This window comes from Sceloporus undulatus, chromosome 6 (assembly GCF_019175285.1).
Source record: "Sceloporus undulatus isolate JIND9_A2432 ecotype Alabama chromosome 6, SceUnd_v1.1, whole genome shotgun sequence".
Classification (NCBI taxonomy): domain Eukaryota; kingdom Metazoa; phylum Chordata; class Lepidosauria; order Squamata; family Phrynosomatidae; genus Sceloporus; species Sceloporus undulatus.
Genome location: NC_056527.1, coordinates 169617773 through 169641963, shown reverse-complemented (window position 1 = coordinate 169641963; position 24191 = coordinate 169617773). Strand labels below are relative to the sequence as shown.

General features: G+C 51.4%; 2 protein-coding genes across 3 annotated transcripts in view; both read left to right on the top strand.

The window, feature by feature from the left end:
- Positions 1 to 16230, top strand: part of RASGRF1 (Ras protein specific guanine nucleotide releasing factor 1) — a 58756-nt gene extending 42526 nt beyond the window's left edge. Inside the window, exons 8-27 of the mRNA XM_042476605.1 lie at positions 687 to 796; positions 879 to 997; positions 1441 to 1601; positions 1705 to 1768; positions 2833 to 2969; positions 3595 to 3677; positions 4154 to 4402; positions 4614 to 4996; positions 5631 to 5756; positions 6219 to 6389; positions 7287 to 7393; positions 8289 to 8401; positions 8669 to 8729; positions 9232 to 9335; positions 10011 to 10095; positions 11727 to 11924; positions 12458 to 12537; positions 12822 to 12939; positions 13624 to 13692; positions 13928 to 16230. Of these exons, the coding sequence (XP_042332539.1) occupies positions 687 to 796; positions 879 to 997; positions 1441 to 1601; positions 1705 to 1768; positions 2833 to 2969; positions 3595 to 3677; positions 4154 to 4402; positions 4614 to 4996; positions 5631 to 5756; positions 6219 to 6389; positions 7287 to 7393; positions 8289 to 8401; positions 8669 to 8729; positions 9232 to 9335; positions 10011 to 10095; positions 11727 to 11924; positions 12458 to 12537; positions 12822 to 12939; positions 13624 to 13692; positions 13928 to 14020 (2631 nt within the window). The 3' untranslated portion in view covers positions 14021 to 16230. The remainder of the gene's footprint in view (positions 1 to 686; positions 797 to 878; positions 998 to 1440; positions 1602 to 1704; positions 1769 to 2832; positions 2970 to 3594; positions 3678 to 4153; positions 4403 to 4613; positions 4997 to 5630; positions 5757 to 6218; positions 6390 to 7286; positions 7394 to 8288; positions 8402 to 8668; positions 8730 to 9231; positions 9336 to 10010; positions 10096 to 11726; positions 11925 to 12457; positions 12538 to 12821; positions 12940 to 13623; positions 13693 to 13927) is intronic.
- Positions 16231 to 17104: 874 nt separating this feature from the next.
- CTSH (cathepsin H) lies at positions 17105 to 24136 on the top strand. 2 transcript variants are annotated; one of them, XM_042472428.1, is made up of 12 exons: positions 17106 to 17262; positions 17365 to 17396; positions 18066 to 18174; positions 18324 to 18394; positions 18748 to 18852; positions 19068 to 19154; positions 19977 to 20032; positions 20290 to 20371; positions 20466 to 20534; positions 21361 to 21467; positions 22527 to 22655; positions 23461 to 24136. In XM_042472428.1, exons 1-12 carry the CDS (start codon positions 17175 to 17177, stop codon positions 23534 to 23536), a joined length of 1011 nt encoding a protein of 336 aa, XP_042328362.1. In that variant the 5' UTR covers positions 17106 to 17174; the 3' UTR covers positions 23537 to 24136. The 2 variants fall into 2 exon arrangements, with proteins under 2 accessions (XP_042328364.1, XP_042328362.1); XM_042472430.1 differs by lacking the exon at positions 18748 to 18852 and having other exon boundaries at positions 17105 to 17262.
- The last annotated feature ends 55 nt before the right edge of the window (positions 24137 to 24191 follow it).

The window sequence follows — 24191 nt, the reverse complement described above, 5'->3', positions numbered from 1 at the left end:
AGGGTTTTTCTTTAGGTGATTCTGTTTTAGCCATATGTATGTGTCCTATAACAGCCAAGGCAGACAAGAATTGCTTATTGCAGATGTATGCGTCCTAAGAGTCCATAGGTTTAAAAATGCAAGTTAGGCATCCAAAGTGGAATAAAAAGGTGGAGGGTAGTGAAAAGGAAGAGTAATAATAATAATAATAATAATAATAATAATAATAATAATAATAATAATGCTTTTCCGAGGTGATCAAAGCGGTGATCAAATCCTTGAGGGCATTTTGAAAGAAGCCTTCAAGTGGCCTCAAGAAAGCTCCGAACGGTTTCGTTTACTTATGCAAGGCTTACCTGGCCTGTTTATTTCGTTTCACATGTGCATGTCGTGAGTTTTGGATAATTTTGTTTGCTAAAGCATGTTGCACATCTCTTCTTTGTTTGTGGTATAGGGGCCTATCCCTAGTCTTTCCATGTTATTTCTGCCTTTAGTGCCAAATTTTCTGTTAAGGAAGTTGTACCCAGGAACGCGTTGACTTTTATAACTGAGGCAGACTGGTAAAATGAGATAAAAACAGCATGGAGGATGACAAAGGTTGCTACCTCCTTCTTTCAAGCCTTTGTTGCCATGCTCCCTGCGGCAAGAGTGCCTTGCACCAGTTTTGACCTCTTGCATGATTGTGTTTGTTCTCTCTTGTGACCCAGATCCCCAGGTACATCTTGACGCTGCATGAGCTTTTGGCGCACACGCCGCATGAACATGTGGAGAGGAACAGCCTGGATTATGCCAAGTCCAAGCTGGAAGAGCTGTCCAGGTTGGGAGATACAGACAATGCCTAGTGGAGGGAGAAATGGGTTGGACGGTGGCTTTGGGACTACCCTTTCCTCTTCCCACAGGATAATGCACGATGAAGTTAGTGAGACCGAAAACATTCGGAAGAACCTGGCAATCGAACGGATGATTATTGAAGGCTGCGAAATCCTTCTGGACACCAGTCAGACCTTTGTAAGACAAGGTAGCTTACTTCTGTTGCGGCAGCACCATTGGAGCGAGTCCCTCAATAGAAGGCTCCATTGTTGCTCATTGAAGCCCTCCAAAGGGCAGCTGCTTCTTGCACCCTAGAAAGGATATTGCAAGAAAAGGGGGATCCAAATGATCCTAGAGGCTGGAAGTGATCTCGTAGAGAAACATTGGAGGCAAGGAAGGGATGGCATGATGATACAGGTTTACTGGGTGCCTTTCCTCGGCCTCTGCATTAGCGCATTTGGCTTTGCTATCCATTTCCATTTTGGAGTGCTTCAGTGAATCCATTCTTTGTGGGATAAGGCAAAGCAGCCACAAAGGCTGGCATGGTTGGCCCTGTTACCTGCCTGCCATCTTGTTGTGGGGCTGGGATGCTTTTGGATCATCTGGGCCTTCTGACCCAGGAAGCGCTCCTTCTTCTCCTTTCTTCTCCAGGGTCCCTCATCCAGGTGCCAATGTCCGAAAAGGGGAAGATCACCCGCGGCCGCCTGGGGTCCCTCTCCCTGAGGAAGGAAGGCGAGAGGCAGTGCTTCCTCTTCTCCAAGCACTTGATCATTTGCACCCGAGGCTCCGGAGGGAAGCTGCACTTGACCAAGGTGAGCATAAGGGGACCCCCACAAGCCCAGCCCCGCCAGGGGGCAGGAGATGCCTTCCCAATTGTGCCGACCGTGTGCTCCTTGATTGTTTTTTCCTTTTCAGAATGGTGTGATCTCCCTCATCGACTGCACCCTTGTGGAGGACACAGAGAGCACAGAGGAGGAGGGTATGTGGACCCCCATGTAGAGCCCCCTGTGCCTCTCTTCCCCTCATGCTCAAACAGCACACACAACCCTTAGAGATGGTAGTGCCCACCTCATGTTTGCCAAAAAGCTCATGGTTCCTCCTGTGCTGCTTCTCCCTCCCTGCCATTGCACACATTCCTCTGCTGTTCCCAAGTGTCTTTGTCCCTGCCATTGTGTCCCCTTCTGGATATTGCTTCTGGAATGCTTCCAGTTTCTTCCAGTTCCTTTTGTCTCAGAAATGGAGGCAGTGTGTAGGGCGGGCACCGCAATTAGGGCAGGGTCCCCAGATCTTCTCCCACCTGGGAAGGGATGAGGCCCAGACTGCTTACCTTCAGCCAGGTGATATTACCTCACATGCCCTTGGACCACCGTGTCTAAAACATAAAAGGAGGAAAGACGGGAGCATATCCACACTGTACTATTACAGCAGTTCAGTATCATGTTAACTGCCATGGCTCTCTTCCTTTGGAGTCCTGGGAACTGCACTTTGGGGAAGGGTACTTATAGTTCTCTAATGCTCCCAAACTATACCTTTCTAGAAGGGATAATTGTGAGTATTAGCCCTCCACCATCTACAAATCCCAGGACTCCATAGGATGTAGCCATGGCTCTCAAAATGGTATCAAACTGGTATAATTGTGTAGTTTGGATCCACCCCACGTGTCACTGATCATGAGCTGATGATAACTCCCTGCCTTGCTGTTTAATTAAGACTGGCATAAGATGTTAAAGATGGCAAAGAAGAACATGCATTTAGGAGGCAGGACTCTGGGAACGTAGACCCTGCAAGCACTGGTTCCTCTCTCTCAATTGTGGCGCATTAATGGGTGCCATAATCTTGTGCCACTCTTAAAAACAGCACAGTCCCTATATATGAGTAAAGCAGGAGACCATTCTGCCAGAATGACTCCCATGTGCAGCACATGGATGTTTTGTGTTGTAACTATGAGGCTGGGGGCCCAGCTGACATTGTTTCTTGTCTTTCCCTCTCTATCAATCTCCCCCTGCCCCACATTCTCCCTCTCTCTTGCCAACTCTTATGCAGTAAAAGGCTCTGGCCAAGACATTGATCATCTTGACTTCAAGGTTGTGGTAGAACCTAAAGACTGTCCATCCTACACCGTGATCCTTGTGGCATCATCCAGACAAGAAAAGGCTGCTTGGACCAGCGACGTTAGCCAAGTAAGGAGGGATTCAGCCCCAAGGGGAAGCACCGAAAACCAAGTCAAGGACTGGGGATGTTAGGAGATGATGGGGACATGCAAGAATCCCTCACTAGGTACTCTTGGGACTCTTAGTGTCTTTTACTCATATGCAAATTCCCCTATAGAAGTAGGTCGGGCATTTCTGTGCAATGCAGGACAACTGCATTTGGGTCAAGGTTGCAGAAGCAGAGTTGTGAATGCAGGTGTATCAGTTGCACAACCAGATGGGTATACAGTTGTGTGCATTTGGGTATGCATTCAGCCACACAACATTGCTGTTCAACAAAACAGGTGTGACATACAATGAGTGCACAAGTATATGCTCTGCAGCCCCAATGTACAGTCTTGGCTAAACTCTCAGCCTGTGAACTGGCATGAAGACAACTGGCAAGCAACTTTCCTAAGTAAACTAAAGTTTGCTCTAAGCAAAATAGTCCTGGGAGGGAAAGGCTTTTAGCGTCAACTGGGACACTTACACCAAGGGATACGACATGCATAGATGTTCCAGAGAAGAAACTGGCCTGCCTTATGGAGATCCTTCACTCCGAAGCCTTGTGCCCTCCAGTCTGAGCACCATTCCCTTCTTTCTTTCTGTGTTCCAGTGCATCGATAACATCCGATGCAATGGCCTGATGATGAACGCCTTTGAGGAGAACTCAAAAGTCACCGTTCCCCAAATGATCAAGTGAGTGTTGTGAGAGAGCAAGTGAAGATGGAGACACATGTCTCCTGGAGTCATCAAAGCACAATCCCACCCCAAACTGCAGGGAGCCCTAAGGGCCCTTTGTAAAGCCACAATGCAGAATTGTGCTCAGAACTCTGTGTGCAACCTGGAAAGATGTGCCTTCATTCTTCTTGTCATGTTTTAAATGTTGTTTGGGTCTTTTAAATTGGTGTAGTTTTTAATAGGATGTGTTACAGGATGCTTTACAACTTTTCCCCAATCCTATCAGGATTGGTGTTTAGCTTAATTTTGTTCTAATTTGAGTTCAAAGCTGCCGGGGGTCTGATATTGGTAGAAAGGCAGGGCAGCGCAATGTATTCTCTGACCCATTCCTCCATTGATCCCTCTTTCGTTCCAGTTTAGGCGAAGTACATAGACATCAGTGAAGAAGACACCCCATGGCATCATTTTCTTCCTAATTTGTGGTATCGTTCCAGGTCTGACACCAGTCTGTACTGTGACGATGTTGACATCCGGTTCAGCAAAACCATGAATTCCTGCAAAGTCCTCCAGATCCGCTATGCGAGCGTCGAGCGGCTGCTGGAGAGACTGACCGACCTGCGCTTCCTAAGCATAGACTTCCTCAACACCTTCCTCCATTCGTACCGGGTCTTCACCACGGCTGTCATTGTCCTGGACAAGCTGATCACCATCTACAAGAAGCCCATCAGTGCCATCCCTGCAAGGTGATCTGTGGGTGGTGGGGTCTCCTCCAACATCCCCTGGGGTGTTCATTGCCATGTGTCATTTTATTGTACAGTGTTGCCATTCAACACAATCAGTATGCGACTTGACCACCCGAGCTTTATGCATGTAAAATCTCATCTGGCATTTAAAACCAGACCCCCTAGACTTTGTGATAAATTGGACACTGCTTTTTGCCCCCCCCCTTTCCAGGTCCCTGGAACTTTTGTTTGCCAGCAGCCAGAACACCAAGCTCCTCTATGGCGAGCCTCCCAAGTCTCCACGGGCGAGCCGGAAGTTTTCCTCTCCGCCGCCCCTCTCCATCACCAAGTCCTCTTCCCCGAGCCGCCGGAGGAAGCTCTCCCTGAACATCCCCATCATCACCGGGGGCAAAGCCCTGGACCTGGCCGCCCTGAGCTGCTCCTCCAACGGCTATGCCAGCATGTACTCCTCTATGTCGCCCTTCAGCAAAACCACCCTGGACATCAATAAGCTCTACGTCTCCAGCAGCAGCAGCTACTCCAACAAGATCCCGGATGAAGGGGAGTCCATTGGCACTGCCGAAAAAACCGAGGATCTTCTCCCCAGCAAGCCAAGTAAGTGCCTTCTGGAAGAAGGGAGCAGCAGGAGAGTCAGTCTTCTGGAGGAAGGAGCCATTCCCCAAGACTGCCCTGTGGCTTTGTCCTCCAGGGAGCTACTTCTAGGAGGAAAGTCCCAAGTCCATCCATGGGGTTGGGCTCCAGCCATTGGGTGGTGGGGGGCTTCCCTGTCAGAAGAGGTGCTAAATCCTCTCTGGGCTTTACTCTGAAGGAGCCATCAAATGTTCAGTTCCCCTGGCAGTGCCCATCTCAGCAGGGCAGTGAAGATTGGCCTGAACTTTAAAAGATCTCTCCATAGTACTTAATCTATTAGAGGAAGAAAGGGGTCGCTCCTTTGAAGCCTAGAAGGGACCCATCACTCCAGCTGCCCCAGATGCCAGTGGAGTGGCTGCCAATCCCAGCTGTCTGTCAATGCCAGGCAAGATGGTGGGTGGGTCTGACGGCCCTGGGTACCTCGGGGGAAGCTGCCATCCTGCCCTTCCTTCCTGTTGGCTGGGACCAAAGAGAGAGACAAAGAGAGAAGGAAATGGCATGGAAATCCTTTCAAGCTGGGGAAGGGAACAGAGTGGGGTTCAGAGGGTCCCACTTATTCCTGCCCTGTTTATGAGACCCTCATTCTTGCTCCAACCAGGTGCAGACATGTCCGTCCGGGAAGAGTCTGATGGGGATCCCAATCAGAGTGATGACGCAGACGCAGAGACGTCACCCACCAAATCTCCCACCACACCTAAGCCGATCAAAGGCAAGAGTTCTTCAGGTAAAGGGAGCCAAAGCAGGGGGTGGGGGTATGGGACAGGAAGAAATCTGTAATGGGGGGGCCTGGGAAACGGGGGTCGGGGAGTGGCAGGAATGCTATGGCAAGAGGAGAGTTAATACAAGGACGCTTGCAAGGGTCTGAGAAGGTGGCCATTGCTGGTGGACAATCTGCTTCTCCAGCGTGTTTGGTATTTGCAGGAGGAGTGTTAGGCTCCTTGAAACTACCCAGAAAGCACCCCCACCTCATGAAACAGCAGGCTTTGTAGTGCAAGAAAGGCAGCTGCTGTTGCACTATAATAATAAGTTGCACAGGCCCAGCTGTAAGTGGGTCCCTCCTTCTGAGGTGCCAAGAAGGACTTTGCTCCTGGGGGGCTCTGCCATGGCCAGTTGGTGAAGGGAAGGAGGGGACCCCTTCTGGCACATTTCCTGCCATGTTGATGTGCCTCTTCTCTTCCTGGTGCAGAATTCCCCTTGTTCTCATATAATAATGGGGTGGTCATGACATCTTGCCGGGAGCTGGAGAACAGCCGCAGTGCCCTCTCTGCAGCATCAGCGTTCGCTATCGCCACCGCCGGAGCCAACGAAGGCACCCCCACCAAAGAGAAGTACCGGAGGATGTCCTTGGCCAGCGCAGGTGAGCCACTGCGGATCCTCTTCTCTGGGATTCTCCTTCACCTGCCTATCTAGACCTACCTGCCTTTCAGGGGTGCAGGGCCAGAGGAGCAATGGCAGGACGGTGGGAGAGGCCTGGAGATGGGAAAGTGTCCCTTCCTTCCTGAACGTCTGGGTGCTTCTGATATGACCAGTGTTCTAGTGATGGGATACCCATCTATGGGGCAAGAACTAGTAGGTCTCCTCAAAGCCAAAAGGTCAAAACAGGTCCCTGCATGGGAAGGCCTGAGTGCCGCCTTCTTGTTGCGCTTAGTATTTTGTGGCTGGCTTATCCATTTTCCTAGACCACCACTTCTGGAAGAACCTCTGTCAAATGCCTCAGGGAAAGGGGGACTTATTGGAGGAACTGCTCCAGGGCCCCAATCGCCTTAAGACAGCCTTGTCCTGGTGCTTTGCGGGGAGAGGTTTACTCTGGAGGAATGACGCCCTGATGTTTTGGAAAAACTTAGCCCCAATAAATGCAAAAAGGAAAATCAGTGGCAGAGGCTGCTGATCTAGGGTGCCCTTATTTGGGATGGAGGGCAGGTGAGTCCTCTTTAGGATTTGGCCTGAGCGTCAGAGGAGCTATATTCAAGGGGCCAAACCGTAGCCCTAAAGAAGGCTCAGTACCTGGGACAACTCCATTAAAGCACAGTCCCAAGGGAAATTTGTGCGCCACAAAGGGGGGCCTATGGCAAGCAAGGAAGCAGCCCCAGTCTGTGGAGGCAGAAATGCTATGGCCCTTTTGGGGCCCAGAGAGACAGAGGCATCCAGCGCTCTTGGGTGGCCTGTCGCCTGCTTTGATTTGTTTGCGCCAGCCTGGCAAGAGGGCTCCTTGGCTGGCATGGCTTCCAGCAAGTGTCCCTTGCCATCCATCCAGGTTTCCCTCCTGACCAAAGGAACGGTGACAAAGAGTTTGTGATCCGAAGGGCGGCCACCAACCGGGTCCTCAATGTCCTCAGGCACTGGGTCTCCAAGCATTCCCAGGTAAGGCTCTTGCTTTATTACCACCACAACCATTATGGCAAACTCAAAATATAATTACATCAAAATACAGAAATGATAAAATACACATTTGTGCATAGCTGAAAGAGGAAAGGGAGCCAGCATGATGTAGCTGAGGGTTGGGCTGTGAGTCTGGAGACCAGGGTTCGAATCCTCTCTTGGCTATGAAACCCACTGGCTGATCTTGGGCAATAAGTCACTCTCAGCCTCAGGAGAAGGCAATGGCAAACCTCCTTCAGGGATGTAGCCAGGGGGGCGGATCTGGGGGTCCGGACCCCCCCCCTTCCATTAGAAAAATGAATGGTGTGTGCTGCTGCGCCGCCGCACTCAAGCCCCATTATAATGGTGGCACTTAGTCTGGACCCCCCCCCCCTTCCTAAAATCCTAGCTACGTCCCTGCCTCCTTGGAACAAATCTTGCCTAGAAAACCCAAGATAGGGTTGCCTTAGGATCACCATAAATTGGAAATGACTTTAAGGCACAGAACAACAACAACAAAGGAGGAAGAGGGACTTCTCCTTCCTTTCCCTCCCTTCTTGTTCCTCTTCCATTTTTCCCTTTTCTTTGTAATTATACTTTCAAACAGCCCCCCCCCCCCATCAGTACTATTGTTTTTGTGAGATATGAGACAGCAATTACAATCGAAATACCGGATGATAATCTTAGATGGCCCACTGCAAATAAGGAACTGTGGTGGATGAGCATAAGCCCGAAAGTGCTGCTGTTGGTAGGATCTGTTGAGCAATCACACCAGAGAGACTTACTTATATTTACTTATACTATCTCCTGCCTTTCTTCCAGCTCAGAAGCAAAGGCAGCTGTGTAAACCTTTTCTTTTGTGAACTGGGATAAATCAATCATCTTGTTTTTCTGGCAGGATTTCGAAACAAATGAGGAGCTGAAATGCAAAGTGATCAGCTTTCTGGAGGAAGTGATCCACGACCCAGAGCTGCTGACGCAAGAGAGGAAAGCAGCTGCCAACATCATAAGGCAAGTGGTGCTAGTGCGCAGATCCCCATCTTTTTAGCAGAGGATGAATTTTGGGCCCCGAGGCGCTAGTTTTGTGGAACAGACAAAGGCAAACAATGCGCCTGAGGCCACACTCCAGTTGTCTCTTGCAGCATAAACTGAACCACACATCACTAGTTATCTCTTCCTACACAGGAGCTTCTCAGAGTAAAGTTCTAACCACAATCCACCACTATTCCACAAAACCATATTTTATTTTATTTTATTTTATTTTTGTTTGTATCTCAGGACTTTGACTCAGGACGATCCTGGAGACAATCAGATCACCTTGGAAGAGATTGTGCAGATGGTAAGCATTTCTCCGGATTGTCCTCTAGAAGTGTCACGCAACTGGACCATACAATTTTGCACAGCACAAAAATATACCATTGTGTTGGTGCTTCAGCTGTGTGACCTGCGGTGATGGAATCGCATGGAAGGGCCATCTTTGGAGGGGAAATGGCTTGGGTGGGAGTGATACTTCTTCCATCTTCGACATGAATCAGAGAGCTGGGAGATCCCTTTGGGATAGCTGCCCGGTGCCAAGGGCATTGACCGCAGAGGTCACCACAAAACTGCCCTTTGCATTTCAGAGACCCACAAAAAATGAGGGGAGGGGGAGCTGGCATCAAGACACCAACACCACTCGCCACTGCGATATCCTTTTTGTGAGGCAGATGTGCACAGACGCACTCATTGCTCTTTTTCCAGAAAAGGCCTCTCTCCTTCCCTTTGCACTTGCTGCCAGCAGAGCAGTCTTTTGCTTTTGGTTTCACTCAAATGAGCCGCTTCCATTTTCTCTCCATTTTTAGGCCGAAGGGGTCAAAGCGGAGCCCTTCGAAAACCACTCGGCCTTGGAAATTGCTGAGCAGCTCACTTTGCTGGATCACCTGGTCTTCAAAAACATTCCTTATGAGTGAGTGTCCATGGGAGCCATCCAAAGGTCTCAAGGGGCGGATGAGAGCATTGCACCAGGTGGGGTGGGAGGGAAGGAAGGAAGGAAAGTCTCCTCTTTTTTGATACCTGGGATCTGCATTTCCTTTAGTTGTGCAAGGGCAATGGTGAACACCACTCTGCCCATACAATCTCCTTCCACCACCATTTTGCTTGTGGGAAGAAATCTATCTGATCTAGAACTGCCAGGGTAGTGGCATCCCAGGGCTCGAAATTTCAGGGACCAGAGACCAAGAGACAGTCTCTATTGATGTCATGGGGTACAAATCCTAGGGCCATAAGTAAGTGGGATGTAATAAGGACCAGCCTGTTTCCCAGAGTATGTTATTCTGAGGCGAGAAAAAGCCCAACGATGGAGAATACAGAGGGAGGCAGGGTTTTGAAAACAATGTTCTTGCCCTGAGATTCCTCCCTCTCAGCTCAAGGCCTGGAGGAGAAGGGCCAAGGCCTGAGATCTGGGAGCCCTGGCACTGGTGTCAGCCACATCACCCAATCCCAAATGGAAGCCTCCTAAACCCATGTGAATTTCATGCGCCAGACAGGAGGAAAGGAAGAGGGGGAGGAAGAGGAGGAAGAGGGACCCCATTGGGAACCTGTACTTGGGCTGAGCTGGGCTCCCAACCTTTCTTCTCTGCAGAGAGTTTTTTGGGCAAGGATGGATGAAGGTGGAAAAAAATGAGAGGACTCCGTACATCATGAAGAACACCAAGCACTTCAATGATGTGAGTTCAACCGTCCGGGGCCCGGATCGGGGTGGGTCTATTGGAGCTCCTTCTCAATGGAGGGGACTCAGGGCATTGGGGAAACAGGGTCCCCTGCTGAACCTTGTGCCATCCAGGATAGGCCTCTGAAACAGCTGCGAGTCACTCTCCGTTCCAGAAGGAAGGTGCTTGGCCTTCGAGGGCCTCCTTGAAGTGAAACGGCTGAGAAGCTTTGCTGCTTGTCATTCCATGGGTCCTCAACTGGCCAAACCAGTTCCCAGCCAGCTCTCCTCCTACGCATTTTATTTATATCTATTTGAGTGATTGCAAACGGAACTTTATATATGAGTTGGCAAAATGTTTCCACTTCTGCCTTCTTCAGTTGCTCAGAATAAAAGTGAGCTGCATGCAAGATGGCCATTTGGATCACTCTCTTGCCATCGTTCTTAAGGGAACGAACGGTGGTGCTAAATACTGGCCTCTAGGTTGGGGCCAGGCAGTGCTAAGGTCTTCTGGAAAGTCTCCCTTGTATTCAAGTAAAGAGATGGGACGCCTATTACAACCAAACTGTGTTTTGGGTGAAAACATCCAGCCAGTGGTTGCTGCAGCTTTGTGGTCTGGATTGCAGACTTGTGGTTGCCGAAGCATGTACTGTACACAGGTCTGTGATTGGTTTCCCTGCATCCTGTGTCTCTGCACTCCATCGTGTCAATAAGATTGCGGGGCCAGGAGGTGAGATTTTGTGTAGCATCCTGCCAGTCACTGTGCTCCCAAAAGTAATTGTCCACTCAATGCAAGTAACGCAACACTTAGCATCACAAGAGAAAGGTGATCCAGGACTGGTGTTTTAAGCACAGCTTTTGCCAACTATCTCCTGGAAGACATTTTGGGGACTGAGGAGAAGGCTTCCTTTCCTGCCTGCCTTCAAGTGGCTTCCTGCCCATTTTTGCTCAGGTTCATTTTGAGGTTTTCACCAAAGTTGCTCTCGCCTGTTGTGTTGCAGTCAATTTGGAAACCACAAGGGATAGTCTGGCTCCTCTCCATGGGAAGGGACACATTGCTTTTGTGTCAACTGCGCAAGTGAAACTGTTGCTTTCACTCCATCCTGGGCATCATGGTGTTGGGAAGAATCAGAGATAGAAGCAGGCACCGTATGGCTTGGCTGTGAGGGACCGGATTCTGCTTAGTGGCCATGGGGTCCACTGTTGGGGTCCTTTTATTCCTGACTGCTGAAACCTGGCTGTGAAGGCACCCCAAAGGACCAGAAGGCAACTCTCCTTTGGGGAAAAGTTACAACATTTGGGGCAAGAATTCAATGACATTGCCATGGGTCAGTTTGCAAAGGGATTTTGTAACATCTTGGAGACTAACTGAAAGAAAGAAGTTGGTGTCATGAGCTTTTGTCGGCTGAAGTCAACCTCATCAGATGCAGGGATTGCAGAGCCCAGGAATAGGTCTTCACTTCACTCCCTGCTCCTGATGAAGCCAACCTCAGTCTACAAAAGCTTAGGCTGCCAATTTATTCTCAAAGGTGCAACATGATCCCTTTGGGTAACATTTAGGGCTGTTGGGCATAGGGCAGGGCTGGGGAATATAACCCAGGAACTTCACCTTGCCTTAGAGGAATAACGACAGACTCCCACTCTTTGCAGATCAGCAACCTGATAGCCTCAGAGATCCTCCACAACGAGGAGATCACTTCCCGGGTGAGCACCATTGAGAAGTGGGTTGCCGTGGCAGACATCTGCCGGTGCCTCCACAACTACAACGCGGTGCTGGAGGTCACCTCGGCCTTCAACCGCAGTGCCATCTTCCGCCTGAAGAAGACTTGGATGAAGGTCTCCAAGCAGGTGGGTGCCCCACAAGCAGACCCAAAGCAGACCCACAGCGCCACTGCTGCGACGTTCGGCCTCCTTGCCTTAGGCCTTGTTGCTCAGTGGCAGAGTCCTAGCGAAGGATCAGTGAGTGAGGAAATGAGAGGCCTTGCAGCAGAAGCCCCTTGGATTTTGCCAGCCCTTACCTCCTCCAGTCCATTTGTTCCTTTGGGGGCCATTTGTGGATGCCTCTTGTAGGCACAAATCTTCTTATAAACGAGGAGTGTAGGGAAAGCTGCTCATTCTTTGTTTGGGGGAATGAGGATGGTATATAAAACTTCTGAAATGTCAATGGCTTGTGACAGTTACAAGGCATTTTCTGGGTTTTCAGCACTTCTTTAACGTATTCAGAAGTTGCGTATTCTGTCCTTAACCTTGTGGCCAGATACAGACCCATAAGTCCCAGCCATTTATCAGAAAGCGGGGGGGGGGGGGCTGCTACATGGCAGTCTCTGCTTCCCACTTTTTTGGGGGGAGAAGCAGCAAAAGGACTCCCTTTTCCTTTCCAGACCAAGGCCCTAATTGACAAGCTGCAGCGGCTGGTCTCTTCCGAGGGCCGCTTCAAGAACCTGAGGGAAGCCCTCAAAAAGTAAGTGGCTCCTTGCAGCCCTCCATCAGCCATCGTCATCATCATCATCATCGCCATCTGACAGGCCTTTGCAAATGTATTATCTGTTTTAATTGCATGCTTTTAAATATTGTTGGCAGCATAATTCCATTTTCATGCTCATCTTTTGGTTGTTTCAACTGAACTGTGTGACTGGGGAAAATTTGCCAGGTGGCTTCTTGAATCCGGTGGAAGGAGGCTTCCCTGTCTGCGCTTCTCTGAGTCAAATAATCTGGGTCTTTGCCTCCTCCTCCTCCTTCTCTCAGCTGCGATCCGCCTTGCGTCCCTTACCTTGGCATGTACCTGACGGACCTGGCGTTCATAGAAGAGGGCACCCCGAATTACACAGAGGATGGCCTTGTGAACTTCTCCAAAATGAGGATGGTGAGCTCTCCTTTTGGTTTTTGGAAGTGTGTGAAAGACAATTCTGTCAAAGAGCCCAGAAGCCCAAAGAGTTTCCTGGCACAACACAATCCCACACAAGGCTATGAAATATGCCAGTTGGAGGAGGGCACATGTTTGCCCTGAGAAAATGGCCTTTGAGTTAGGAGAGAGCAGAGTTGCCACCTCGTTTCCAGCTCCTTCATCCTGCGGTGTTTTTCCCTCGCTCTCTTAGGCCCAGAGCTTGGAAAGTTACTTTGTGAAAGAAATATGTCCCTGTTATTTACTACAGAGTTGGCCAAGAAGCCGCTTTTCTAGTGCTTTCTGTTACTCCCTTCCACCACTTTTTGTTAAGAGAAAAAAAAATTAGGATAAATATGAGAATGGCTTAAAACTTGAAAAATGCCACTTTGGGGAGTTGCAACTTTGGAGAGTAGCTGAACACCTTTAGTTATGGTGCTAATTTATTTATGTATTGTGCTAATAAGGTTGCTTTGCTCTTCCGCGTGTCACACGACTTCAGAAATGTGCCTTTGCAACACCTGACATATGCCCGAAAGTAACTAGTTCCTTGTGACTCGTTGCTTCCAAGCTGTGCTTGGCTCATCCTTTCTTTTCACGAGCGTCGGGTGGTTTTTCCAAGAGTGTCCTTGCACACAGGTGGATATTTCCTTTTTCTTGGCACAGATTTCCCACATCATCCGAGAAATCAGGCAGTTTCAGCAGACGGCCTACAAAATCGAGCATCAATCAAAGGTAAGAGTCTTGCAGAAGCCGCCTCTGGAGTCTCCATGCCCTTCTTGGCTCCTGGAAGCTGCAGAGTTGGGCAGAAGGAATGTCTTTCTTTGGTGGAAGGCTTTACACAGAGGTTGGGTGGCCAGTTCTTGGGTGTGCTTTGGTTGTGTATTCCTGCATGGTGGAGTGGGATTAGATGGCCCCTTGGGACCCCTGTCTTAGCACTTTCCCCCCACGGCTTTCCTTTCTCTCCCAGGTCACCCAGTTCCTCCTGGACCAGTCCTTTGTGATGGATGAGGAGGGTCTCTACGAAGCTTCTCTCCAGATAGAGCCAAAGCTGCCCACCTGAGTCCCAGAGCGGTGGCTTTCCCCCCCGTCCTGCTGTGCATACCTTGTATCATATTGTACATAGCGGCTCTCTTCTGTTTCTTTGGGGGCAACCCTTGGCTGAGTCTCTCTTACTTACTCTGTGCTTCTCTAAGATCTGCCACCCTCCCCCGCCCTGAACCCCGTCCATCCGTCCGTCAGTCCCTCCGTCCTTCGGCCTTGCATTGTCCTGCTGCGGAGTCTGGCCTTGACCACTTTGTGGACCCTGTTCCTGGTTTATCTTCCGCTCTGTTATCTCTGTCATTGAGTCCTTTCCAGGGGAGGGAGGGAGGGAGGGGGGAATGGAGCAGGTGACAAATGTGGGGGAAGCCACTGGCCCACGGGGGACCCCTTTCTCCGCGCTCCTCTTTCTCTCGCCCAGTAAAGAGCAGCCGTTTCTCCAGGGCTTGGCAATGTGCGCATGGGGTTCCCTTCGGCCATCGGAAACTGAGTGTGCCATCTCCATGCGCTCACATGCGTGTGTGCAAGCAGGCACATACATGCTCCAGGGATTTGTAGGATTTTGCAGCCACGGCGGTTGACAGAATCACAGTGCTATCGCCATGTGTCATGAAATGGCCCCAAATCTAATGCAGGATCTCCCTTGTAACCACCGCTGGTCAATTTTTGCTGAAGGCAGCGGACAGTCGGGGTCCTTTCACTTCACACCGTTATAGTGCTGTGATTATGCTCCCAGGACCACATGGCTTTATCCCATGGAATCCTGGGATTTGTAGTTTAGGGAGGGCTGTTCAGAATTCTCTGCCAGAAAGTGCAAGTGCCTCAATAAGCTACAAACCCCACGGGATTTGTAGGATTTTGTGGCCATGGTGGTTGACATGGAATCACAGTGCTATCGCCATGTGTCATGAAAGGGCCTTTAATCTGTTAGAGAAGGATGCCAAAATGCCTGCTGTTATTTCATTGAGCTAAGCTGCCCCCAGCTCAGGTGGTCTTCAGCCCAGGAAGGGCATGAGGGATCCCATCCCATTTCTGGGTATCCATCTCCATTCCCCCAGTAGCCCAGAATCCATGGGAAAACAGGGGAGACATTGGCCTGAATCCTGTGGATGCCTTGTCCATGCATAACACGGGCATTGGGACATTTTGTGTCAATGCGCCCACTGTGTCTGAGGTTGCAGAAATCAAGTTGTCACTGGGTGCAAGTGGTGCATTTGGCTGCATACAGTGGGCCCTTGGTATCCTTGGCTGGGGTCTGGTTCCAGGACCCCCTCCCCTCCCACCATAGATATCAAAGTCCATGGATGCTCAAATCCCATTCAATACAGTGGCTTAGCAAAACGGCATCCCTTATATAAAATGGCAAAACCAAGGCTTGTGTATTGAAATTTCAAAATATCTCCAAGCTGTGGATGGTGGATAAAGAATCAGCAGATATGGAGGGCCGACTGTGTTTGGCCCCTTGGTTCAGTTGGGCGACGTTGCCGTCCGGCACAAGGGTTGTGTAGCACCATGAACACACCGTAGGATTTGGGCTCTTGTGGGGGGCGGTCAGTGGTGGGTGGGCAGGGGGCATTTGGGGACTGATTTGGAGAGGCCTGGGCAGCCATGGCCGTGCAAAGGGGGCAGGAGGAGGAGGGCTGGTGCCCCTCTAGCAGCCCCTTGGATGGCCTTCCCTGGGGGTCCTATGAAGGAGGAAGGGAGGGGAAGGGGTCCCGTTTGGAGGCTCTGGAAGAGGGTCGGGGAGGGAAGGGGCCAGGAGAAACCCCCGTCTTTTGACTATTTCTGCTGCATCACTTTGTTGGGGGGCTTTTGTCAATAATATGCTCTTCTTGTCCGCAGACCCGCTAGTGAGACTTCTTCGTGACCTACCATAGACTTAGGCAGGGGGCAGGGGTGGGGTGGGGCGGGGGAGAGGATGGATGATGATGGTGATGAGGGTTTCTATTCCATAGACTGTAATCCCGGCGAACCCCTTTGCTAGCAGGGATATGGCAATGTCGTGCTTCTTCTGTGAATATTAAAACCATGTCTTTTTTAAAACACTGTACAGTAACATAAACCCCGGTGAGTTTCTCCGGAGTGGCAGGCAGCCAGGCTCCACCAAAGCAGAAGGAAAAGCCCCTTGTTGCTGTAAGCAATAGCTGTCAACCTGAGGATCCCCTTCCGAGGGCCTTGTTTTGGGGAAGTGGAAGGACAACAAACTCCTCCAGAAACAAAGGGGGGGGGGGGGGGGGGGGGGGGGCGGTTCCGTTTTTTGTACAAATCTCTGTTTCCTGATTACCTCTTGCTAATAAATCTATTCTATCTCAGGGTAACAAGGACTCTGCTGCAGCTCTTTGCCGAAAGGGGGGCTGGGCTGGGCTGGCACCTTTGGGGGCTTCATGGTGGGAAAAGGGGGCCAAGGAGGAGATCTATAGATATAATGATCCCTTGGCTTTGCAGATACTGGAGATGCTCATGTATAGGTCTAGAAAGTTTGGTCAAAAACTGAGCCCCAAAATGTGGGTCGACAGATCCAGGCATCAATGTAAGGCCTGCTGTATTTGTCGGAGAGTAGAGAGGCAAAAGGCAAGCGCTTTGTCCGTCGTCCTAAAAGAAGCCCTAAAGCCCTCCACTGTCGCCTCCGGTCTCCAGATTTCAGGCTGAGCAGAGCTGCGCCTTTGCTGCTTCATCTTGGCCTCCTTCCTTCCGTGGCCCTAAGCTTGACTCTCGACTTCTCAGTCTCTGGGTCATCATCTCCAAATGCCGGAGTTTGGAGGCGGACATGATCGGAGGAGGAGGCCCTTTGGAAAGTCCTGCTGGCCAAGCTTTTGGGGCCTGAGAGCGAGTCTGGCTGGGGGTCAGGCTGACCGGCTGGAAAGGAAAGCTGTCTCTGGGGCCAGGCTTGGCAAGGCTTCTCCATTGGCAGACAGACAGGGGCCCTGCTGGGAAGGATGGGAGCCGGGACTAGAAATCCCAGGCTGCAGCCTGGCCAGCAGCAGAGCCAAGGGGGCCGAGGAGGGGGACAGGAGCCGGGCCTGGAGGGCCTGGGCCAAGAGGAGGGAGGCCATGAGGGACCGAAGGGGGGGCGGGGGCGGGGGGGGAGGGTCCGGGGCGGGGCTCCTGAGCATGGGCAGAGGGCCCCCCTCCCAGCCAGCAGCCCCAGCAGTCCTTTCTCTTGCGAGCAGGCGAGGATGGGGCTCCGTCCGGGGCTGCTCTTGGCCGCCTGCTGGCCCTTCTGGCTCTTGGGCTGCTGCCTCAGGGCCTCCTCCTCCTCCCCCGGTAGGTCCCCCCTCTCCCTTCCCCTCCCCCGGGCGGGCAGCCAGCCGGCAAGAGCGAGCCCCCACAGACCCCTTCTCCCTCTCTCTCTCTCTCTCTCCGCAGATGAGCTGCTCTTCAAGGCCTGGGCGGCACAGGTACGGAGCAGGTCCCCGGGTCTCCATTCCAGGGGGCTTCCCAAGGCAGCCCTCTGCCTCTCTGGCCCGGGAGGAGCCTCCTGGCTGCTTGTGGAGGCTGCCCTCCCTGAGCCCTTGAGCCCCAGGGCCTCCTCCTCCTCCTCCTCCTCTTTCCCCCCTCGGGGCCTGCCTCCTTCCCTGGCCTTGGCCTCCGGAGCCCAGGGCCGGGAGGGAGAGAGGGCTGCAGCCAAGGGGCCTCTGGGGCCAGGAAGCCCAAGAGGTTGGCTTGGGAGAGCTCCGACCCTCTTCCTGGCAGCTCCGCACCGACTCAGGCCCCATCCAGACGGGAGAAATGATCCCCTTTCGACACCCCTTGAACTGCCATGGCTCAGTGCTATGGCCTCCTGGGAGCTGGAGAGGGGCGTTGCTGGTCTTTGGGCCCAAGCTGGCCCTCCTGGCAAAGCCAGAAGAAGGCTGGGAGCTGCTTCTTCAGCCCAGGAGCAGCCAGGCCCCGGGGATCAGGAAAGGCCTTCTCCGGCCGGGGGACTGCTGCTGCTGCTGCTGCTGCTGCTGAGTGGAGAAGGGCAGCCAAGGCTCCCTCCTCCTCCTCCTCCTCCTCCTGCCGGTTGCCCTTCCGGCTGGAACTGGGGCCTGAAGGGCCTTTCCTCTCTTGGATCCTCTCTTTGGCAGAACGGCAAAGAGTACGGCTGCCTGGAGGAGTACCAGCAGCGCCTCCGGATCTTCCTCAGCAACAAGCGCAGGGTCGACCAGCACAACGCGGGCAACCACTCTTTCCAGAGTAAGAGGGCCAGGGCCAGGGCCCTTCCAGGGAGACACAGCCCCAGGCTCCCCCTCCTCCTCCTCTTTGCCCTTTGCTTCCTCTTTGCCGTGTTAAGAAGAGAAAGGAGCCTCCTCCTGACTCCTTCCTCTTTCTTGCTTTCTTTCCAGTGGCCCTGAACCAGTTTTCGGACCTGACCTTTGCTGAGTTCAGGAAAAGGTTCCTCTGGCAAGAGCCCCAGGTAAGGCCTAAACCCCCTGAGGCCCTTCTTGGCTCGGAAGGAAGGCAGGCAGCGGACCTTTCTTCCTCCTCCAGCCATTCCTTTACTAAATTTCACCATGAGATCTCAGGGCGGCAAACCCAAGGCAGGCCCTAGGTTTGGGTTGGGCTTTTCGGGCTCAATGTGGCCATGTCCTAGAAGGGTTCATTCCTGACGTTGCGCCAGCAGCATCTCTGGCTTCGGCATCTTCAGGGAATGATGCTACGCTTTTCAAGACTTCCAAGTGCAGACACTCTTTGGAAGAAGATCAGCAGGGGCTCAGGGGGGGCTGCTGCCTGTCTCCTGGGTGAGAGCTTCTCTCTGGCCCTTGGCAGAATTGTTCGGCCACAAGGGGAAACTTTGTCCGCCGCACCGGACCCTATCCAAGTGCCATTGACTGGAGGAAGAAAGGCAACTACGTGACACCGGTCAAAAACCAGGTAGAGTGATGGACCCTTGGACCCCGGGAGCCCTTCGGGGGAGACCCCAAAGAGAGGTCCAGAGGCCTGGCTTTGCTAAAAGAGTCCCAGTTCTTTGCTTTCTTGGGGGATCTTGCAAAGGGCCCCTGGTGCTTCCCTGCCTCTTTTTCACCCGCTGCCCTTTCTTTCTTTCTTTCTTTCTTTCTCCCTCCTTCCTTCCTTCCTGTCCATCAAAGGGTCCCTGCGGAAGCTGCTGGACGTTCTCCACCACCGGCTGCTTGGAGTCAGCTGTTGCCATTGCCACTGGGAAGCTCTTGGAGCTGGTAAGGGTCTCCTCCTTGAACCCAGGGCTTTCTTCTTCCTTTTAGCTTATCTTTCTACTTTCTGTGGGGATGCCAAAGTCACTTCTGGGCAAAGAAATGTCCATTCTGAAGTTCTCCTTCAGAGGAAAGAAAGAGGACTACCCCAGAAGCACAGAGTTGCAAGGACCCCCAACCTATCACTAAACCTCTCCTGCAAAGTGGTCCATTCAACACTTGTTTAAAAGCCTCCAAGAACGGAGAGTCTTTTGCCTTCCAAGAGAGTCTGCTTCCCTCTCAAGGCAGGTCTTACCGTCAGGAAATTCTCCCTCGCAAAGAATCTGCTTTCTTCTACTGCAATTTTAAATCCATTGGTTCAGGTCCTTCAGTCTGGAAGAGGAGAAAAAAGCTAGTCCAGACTTGTAGCATAAGGGGGAAAATAAGAGATTGTGGAGGTAGAAGGAATGAAGCACTGTAGTACCTTTGAGACCAAACAGTGGTTTATTGCAGCCTGAGCTTTTGTGGACTTTGCTTCTTTGGAGGCCTTGATGGAGAGCCATATTCAAAGCCAGGGGTACTGAAGCACAGTCGCATGGCTTTAGGAGTGGGATCGGGGTCTGATGGGAGTAGCAACAAATATGAAGCCTGACATTGGCCTTGCAAATGGGATTTCTCAGACGCAATGGACGGGTTGGAGGCAGAGGGCTGGGGCGGACCCCCAAGAAGGAGGCTCAGGCAGATGTGAGCTTGTTTGGGGGAGAGGAGGCTGTGTTGGGGGTGGGAAGAGGGGGTGACCTTCTTGGGGACCCCTGGACCCCAGTCCTCTCCATTTCTCCTTTCGCACAGTCCGAGCAACAGCTGGTCGACTGTGCTCAAGCCTTCAACAACCATGGATGCAGCGGGTAAGAAAGCTGGGGCCCTCTTCCATCGTGGGGGGGAGGGTCTCCCTTGTGGGTCTCCCAAGGCTTCTCCTCCCATCCAAAGCCTTTCTGACCCCCACCATGCCCACTCCATGGAGCATAAAAATGTTTTAAGTCTTGCCCCTAGATGGGGGGTTTGTACATACAGGGCAAGCCAGCTAAGAGAAGCATTTTGATGCATTGTTGTTGTTGTTGTTGTTGTTGTTGTTGCTGATGTGCTTTTTGCCTTCCCTCCCCAGGGGCCTCCCCAGCCAGGCCTTTGAATATATTCTGTATAACGGAGGGCTGATGGAGGAGGATGCCTACCCTTACCGTGGGATGGTACGTTGCTGGCCACATTTTGGGGCTCAGGGTGGTCAGATGGCATGTTCTCCCTTTCAATGGTTGTAATGGGACTCCCTGGTATTATGCGCAGAATGGCACCTGCAAATTCCAGCCCGGGAAGGCTGTCGCGTTCGTCAAAGATGTAGTCAACATCACCCTGGTGAGATGCTCCTCCTGATCCAGTGACTGCTGCTCCCTGGGCAGGGTGCCCGTTCTTGGGAAAACAGGGGATCCCTTGCCGGGGGTCCTTCTGTCCCCTTGCACCTTCTGGCCTCCTGTCCCCTCCCCATGGCTTCTTGCACCTTCTGGACCCCTAACACTAACCCTTGCACCTTCTGGGCCCCTATTCTCTCCCCTACAGCTTGCTTCTTGCACCTTTCTCTCCCTTGCAACCTGTGGACCCCCATCCTCTCCCCATGGCTTCTGGCTTCTTGCACCTTCTGCCCCCATCCTCTCCCGATGGTCTCTGACTTGCTGCCTCTTAGGAGACCCATCTTGCATGGCTGCCATGCAGGCCTGCGGCCGCCAGAGGGCGCTCAAAGCCCAATACTTAAAGCTCTTCTCCAAAGCAGCTGCACCTGAAGAATCAAACTAAAAAGCCACTGATCTTCCCATCCGAAGATTAAACAGCGAAGCCCCGTCTTCTTAGGAAAGAAAGGCTGGCAAGTGGCATTTACAAAAATTAAAAGTCTGGAAGCTTTGTCCTGTCCAGAGCTTGGAAGAATGACCCTTCTGGACACATCTTCTTTCTGGTGGCCCAGGAGAGGCTGGAACCGTAGTCCCAAAGAACGAACCTTTCCATGCTCCTTTCAGACTTGCAGGGACAAATCACAAGCTGCTGGTTTTTGCACACACACTTTTCTCTGGACATTAATAATGGGGTTTCCAGACCTCGCCGCTCTCTCCTCTCTGCCTTGTGCATGCACACTTGTCGCTGAGGCCAAGCCATGCCCTGCACACTAACCTTTCCCATTGCCTCCTGCCAGTACGATGAGCAGAGCATGGTGGAAGCTGTGGGAAAGCACAACCCGGTGAGCTTTGCCTTCCAGGTGACAGAGGACTTCATGCACTACAAAGAAGGGGTTTACTCCAAGTGAGTATGGTAAAATATATGTGTGCGTGTTGTGTGCCTGGCAAGTCCTTTCCGACTTACGGGGAACCTAAGGCGACCCTTTCATGAGGTTTTCTTGATAAGATTTGTTCAGAGGCTTGCTATTGCCTTCCCCTGAGGCTGAGAGAGTGTGACTTATTGCCCAGTATAGCAGGTGCTATAAACAGAGAGGAACAATGTGTGGATGCATTGAGTGTGCTAGCAAACAAGCACACAATGGGACTTCTGGCACTTTTCAGATCATTGAATCGTAGAGCGAAGAGACCACAAGGGCCATCCAGTCCAGCCCCATTCCGCCATGCAGGAACTCTTTGTATCACTGGGGAATGGTATTTCAGGAGCAAAGAACGCAAGTGGGGGATACTTAGGAAATTCAGCCGGTTTGGTTATCAGTTTGCATGATAACAGCCTTAAAATCAAAGGTAGTGCACCGGTTGCAGGAGAACAGGATCAGGCACAGGCCTCTCCAAGCTGAAGAAACCCTCTTATGCCAGCAGATCCGTTGGGGCTGGGTTTGATGGAGAGTTCCTGCATGGCAGAATGGGGTTGGACTGGATCAGGACCCTTTTGGGGTCTCTTCCAACTCTTCTATGATTCTATCCCAGAGATCAACCTGCCGGAAAAAACTACTCTTCTGGCTAAGAACTGCTGGCATAAGAACCAAAAACAAGGATAGAGGAAGGCTGGAGCGAGAGAGGAGCCAACTTATACCAGACCCAAAGCTCCTCTGACCCAGAGCAAAGGGAGCCCTGAGAGATTTGCAATACTCCTAGGCTGGGAGGGCATCTTAGGGTCATAGACATGACCCCAATTGCCATCCAGTCCAAACTCTTTCTGTGCTGGAGTCATTACCGGAATTGCACTAAGAGGGAAGGAGCATTTGAACTCGGTGCAGTTTCTGCCAGCCTGGCATCTGCGCAGCTGGCCCATCTTGGCCAGTTAGGGTTGCGTTGCCTATCTATGGGGAGTCTGTGACCAAGAGGCCATGATCCCAGGTATCCTTTACCTGCTCCACTGCTGTTTGTCGTTTTCTTTCTGCAGCAGCCGATGCGACAAAACGCCGGACAAAGTGAACCACGCTGTGCTGGCGGTGGGCTACGGAGAAGAGGAGAAGGGCCTTCCTTACTGGATAGTCAAAAACTCCTGGGGGGCCTTCTGGGGGATGAATGGGTAAGGAGACCCCCTTCTTTGGAAGCTTAGGCTGCATTGAGTCAGTGTGTCTTAGTTGGGGTCCTTTATCTGTGCAACAGATCCTTACATTTGGGACCCATCATTCTGGGGCTGCACCACACTGATTTGGCTCTGCTTTACCTGCCCTGGCTCAAGGCTATGGAATTCTGGGAGTTGGAGTAGGCAGCCTAGAGGCAAAGCATGCCTATCAGTCCCAATATTAGGGGGAAATGGCTTTACCTTCATTGGAGGCAGAGACAGCTCAGATCATGGCAAGGTCCCAGTCCACTGGCTATTTCCATAGGGTTCGTAGGCCCTATAAATAGCCATAAATATCCTATAAATAAATTCCTATAAATCCTATAAATAAAATATGATATAAAAAAGCATTTCCCCAAATCCTGGGACTGGATCGGCAGGATTTGTCTCTGCATCGCCTGAAGTTTTCCTGATGCAAAACATAAAGACTTCTTGGGAAATTAAGTGTCTCACAAAGGAAGGAGGCATCTTCCCTGAATTGCAAATGGACATTAGATCTCCTTGGATTTGAAAATCTCCCATTGACCGCTTCAGATAGCCCTCTCTGAACATCTGAACTGAGACCAGAAACAGCAAAATCCAGGCTTAGGACTGACAGCTTCCATTTCTTTCTCCTGTTTGCCTGATGAAGATGAAGAAGAAGAAGAAGCCAGTGCATTTTGCATATAATTGTGCATTTTGCTTGGCCCCATAAAGGTATCCTAATTTGGATGCTATTGGATTTGCCATAGGGCCAACCCTAGGTGTTTTTTGCCTTCCCTTCCAGGTATTTCCTCATCGAACGCGGGAAGAACACCTGCGGCTTGGCTGACTGCGCCTCTTTCCCGGTCCCTCGTGTCTGAACCGCCGCGGCTGGACTTTGGAAGGCCAGGGTACAGCGGTGGGAGGCCAAAGCGGGCCAGAAACCAACGCTTGACCACAGCCAATAACCACGTTTCCCAGGATCCCATGGCTTTGAGCAATGGCGGTTGAAGTGGCGCCAAATGAGCATTTCTGCAGGGTGGATGGCGCCAAGGAGTGATTTTCAGCATGGGCTTTGCGCAATAGCCCTTGCTTCCAACCCCACTTTGGCGGTTGGACTACATAATAATAATAGTAATAATGATAATAATAATAATAGCAAAGACAATTGGCTCCAATCGAAAGAGGAAGGCATAGCGCCAATAGTGTCGGCTTAACGAAATCATCGCTTGATTGCGTTTGCGTCTTCTGCGCCTCAATCTTCTTTTAAGATGATCCTAGGAAAAGCTAAACCTTATTTTGGGGGATTCTGGGAGTCGGAGTCCTCCGCAGGGGACCCTCCGGCTCCAGCCAGAGTCAGGGCCAAATCAATACATAAACAAATACCAATTTTTATTTTCTGATCAAGAGAGAGAAAAATACATCTTTTTTTTAAAGAAATGGTTTTTGTAATGAAATAATTATTAAAGATTAAAACAGTTTTATGCCTCCAATATTCTTCTGCTGAAGTTTCCCTTTTTCATCCTTTGGAGGGAA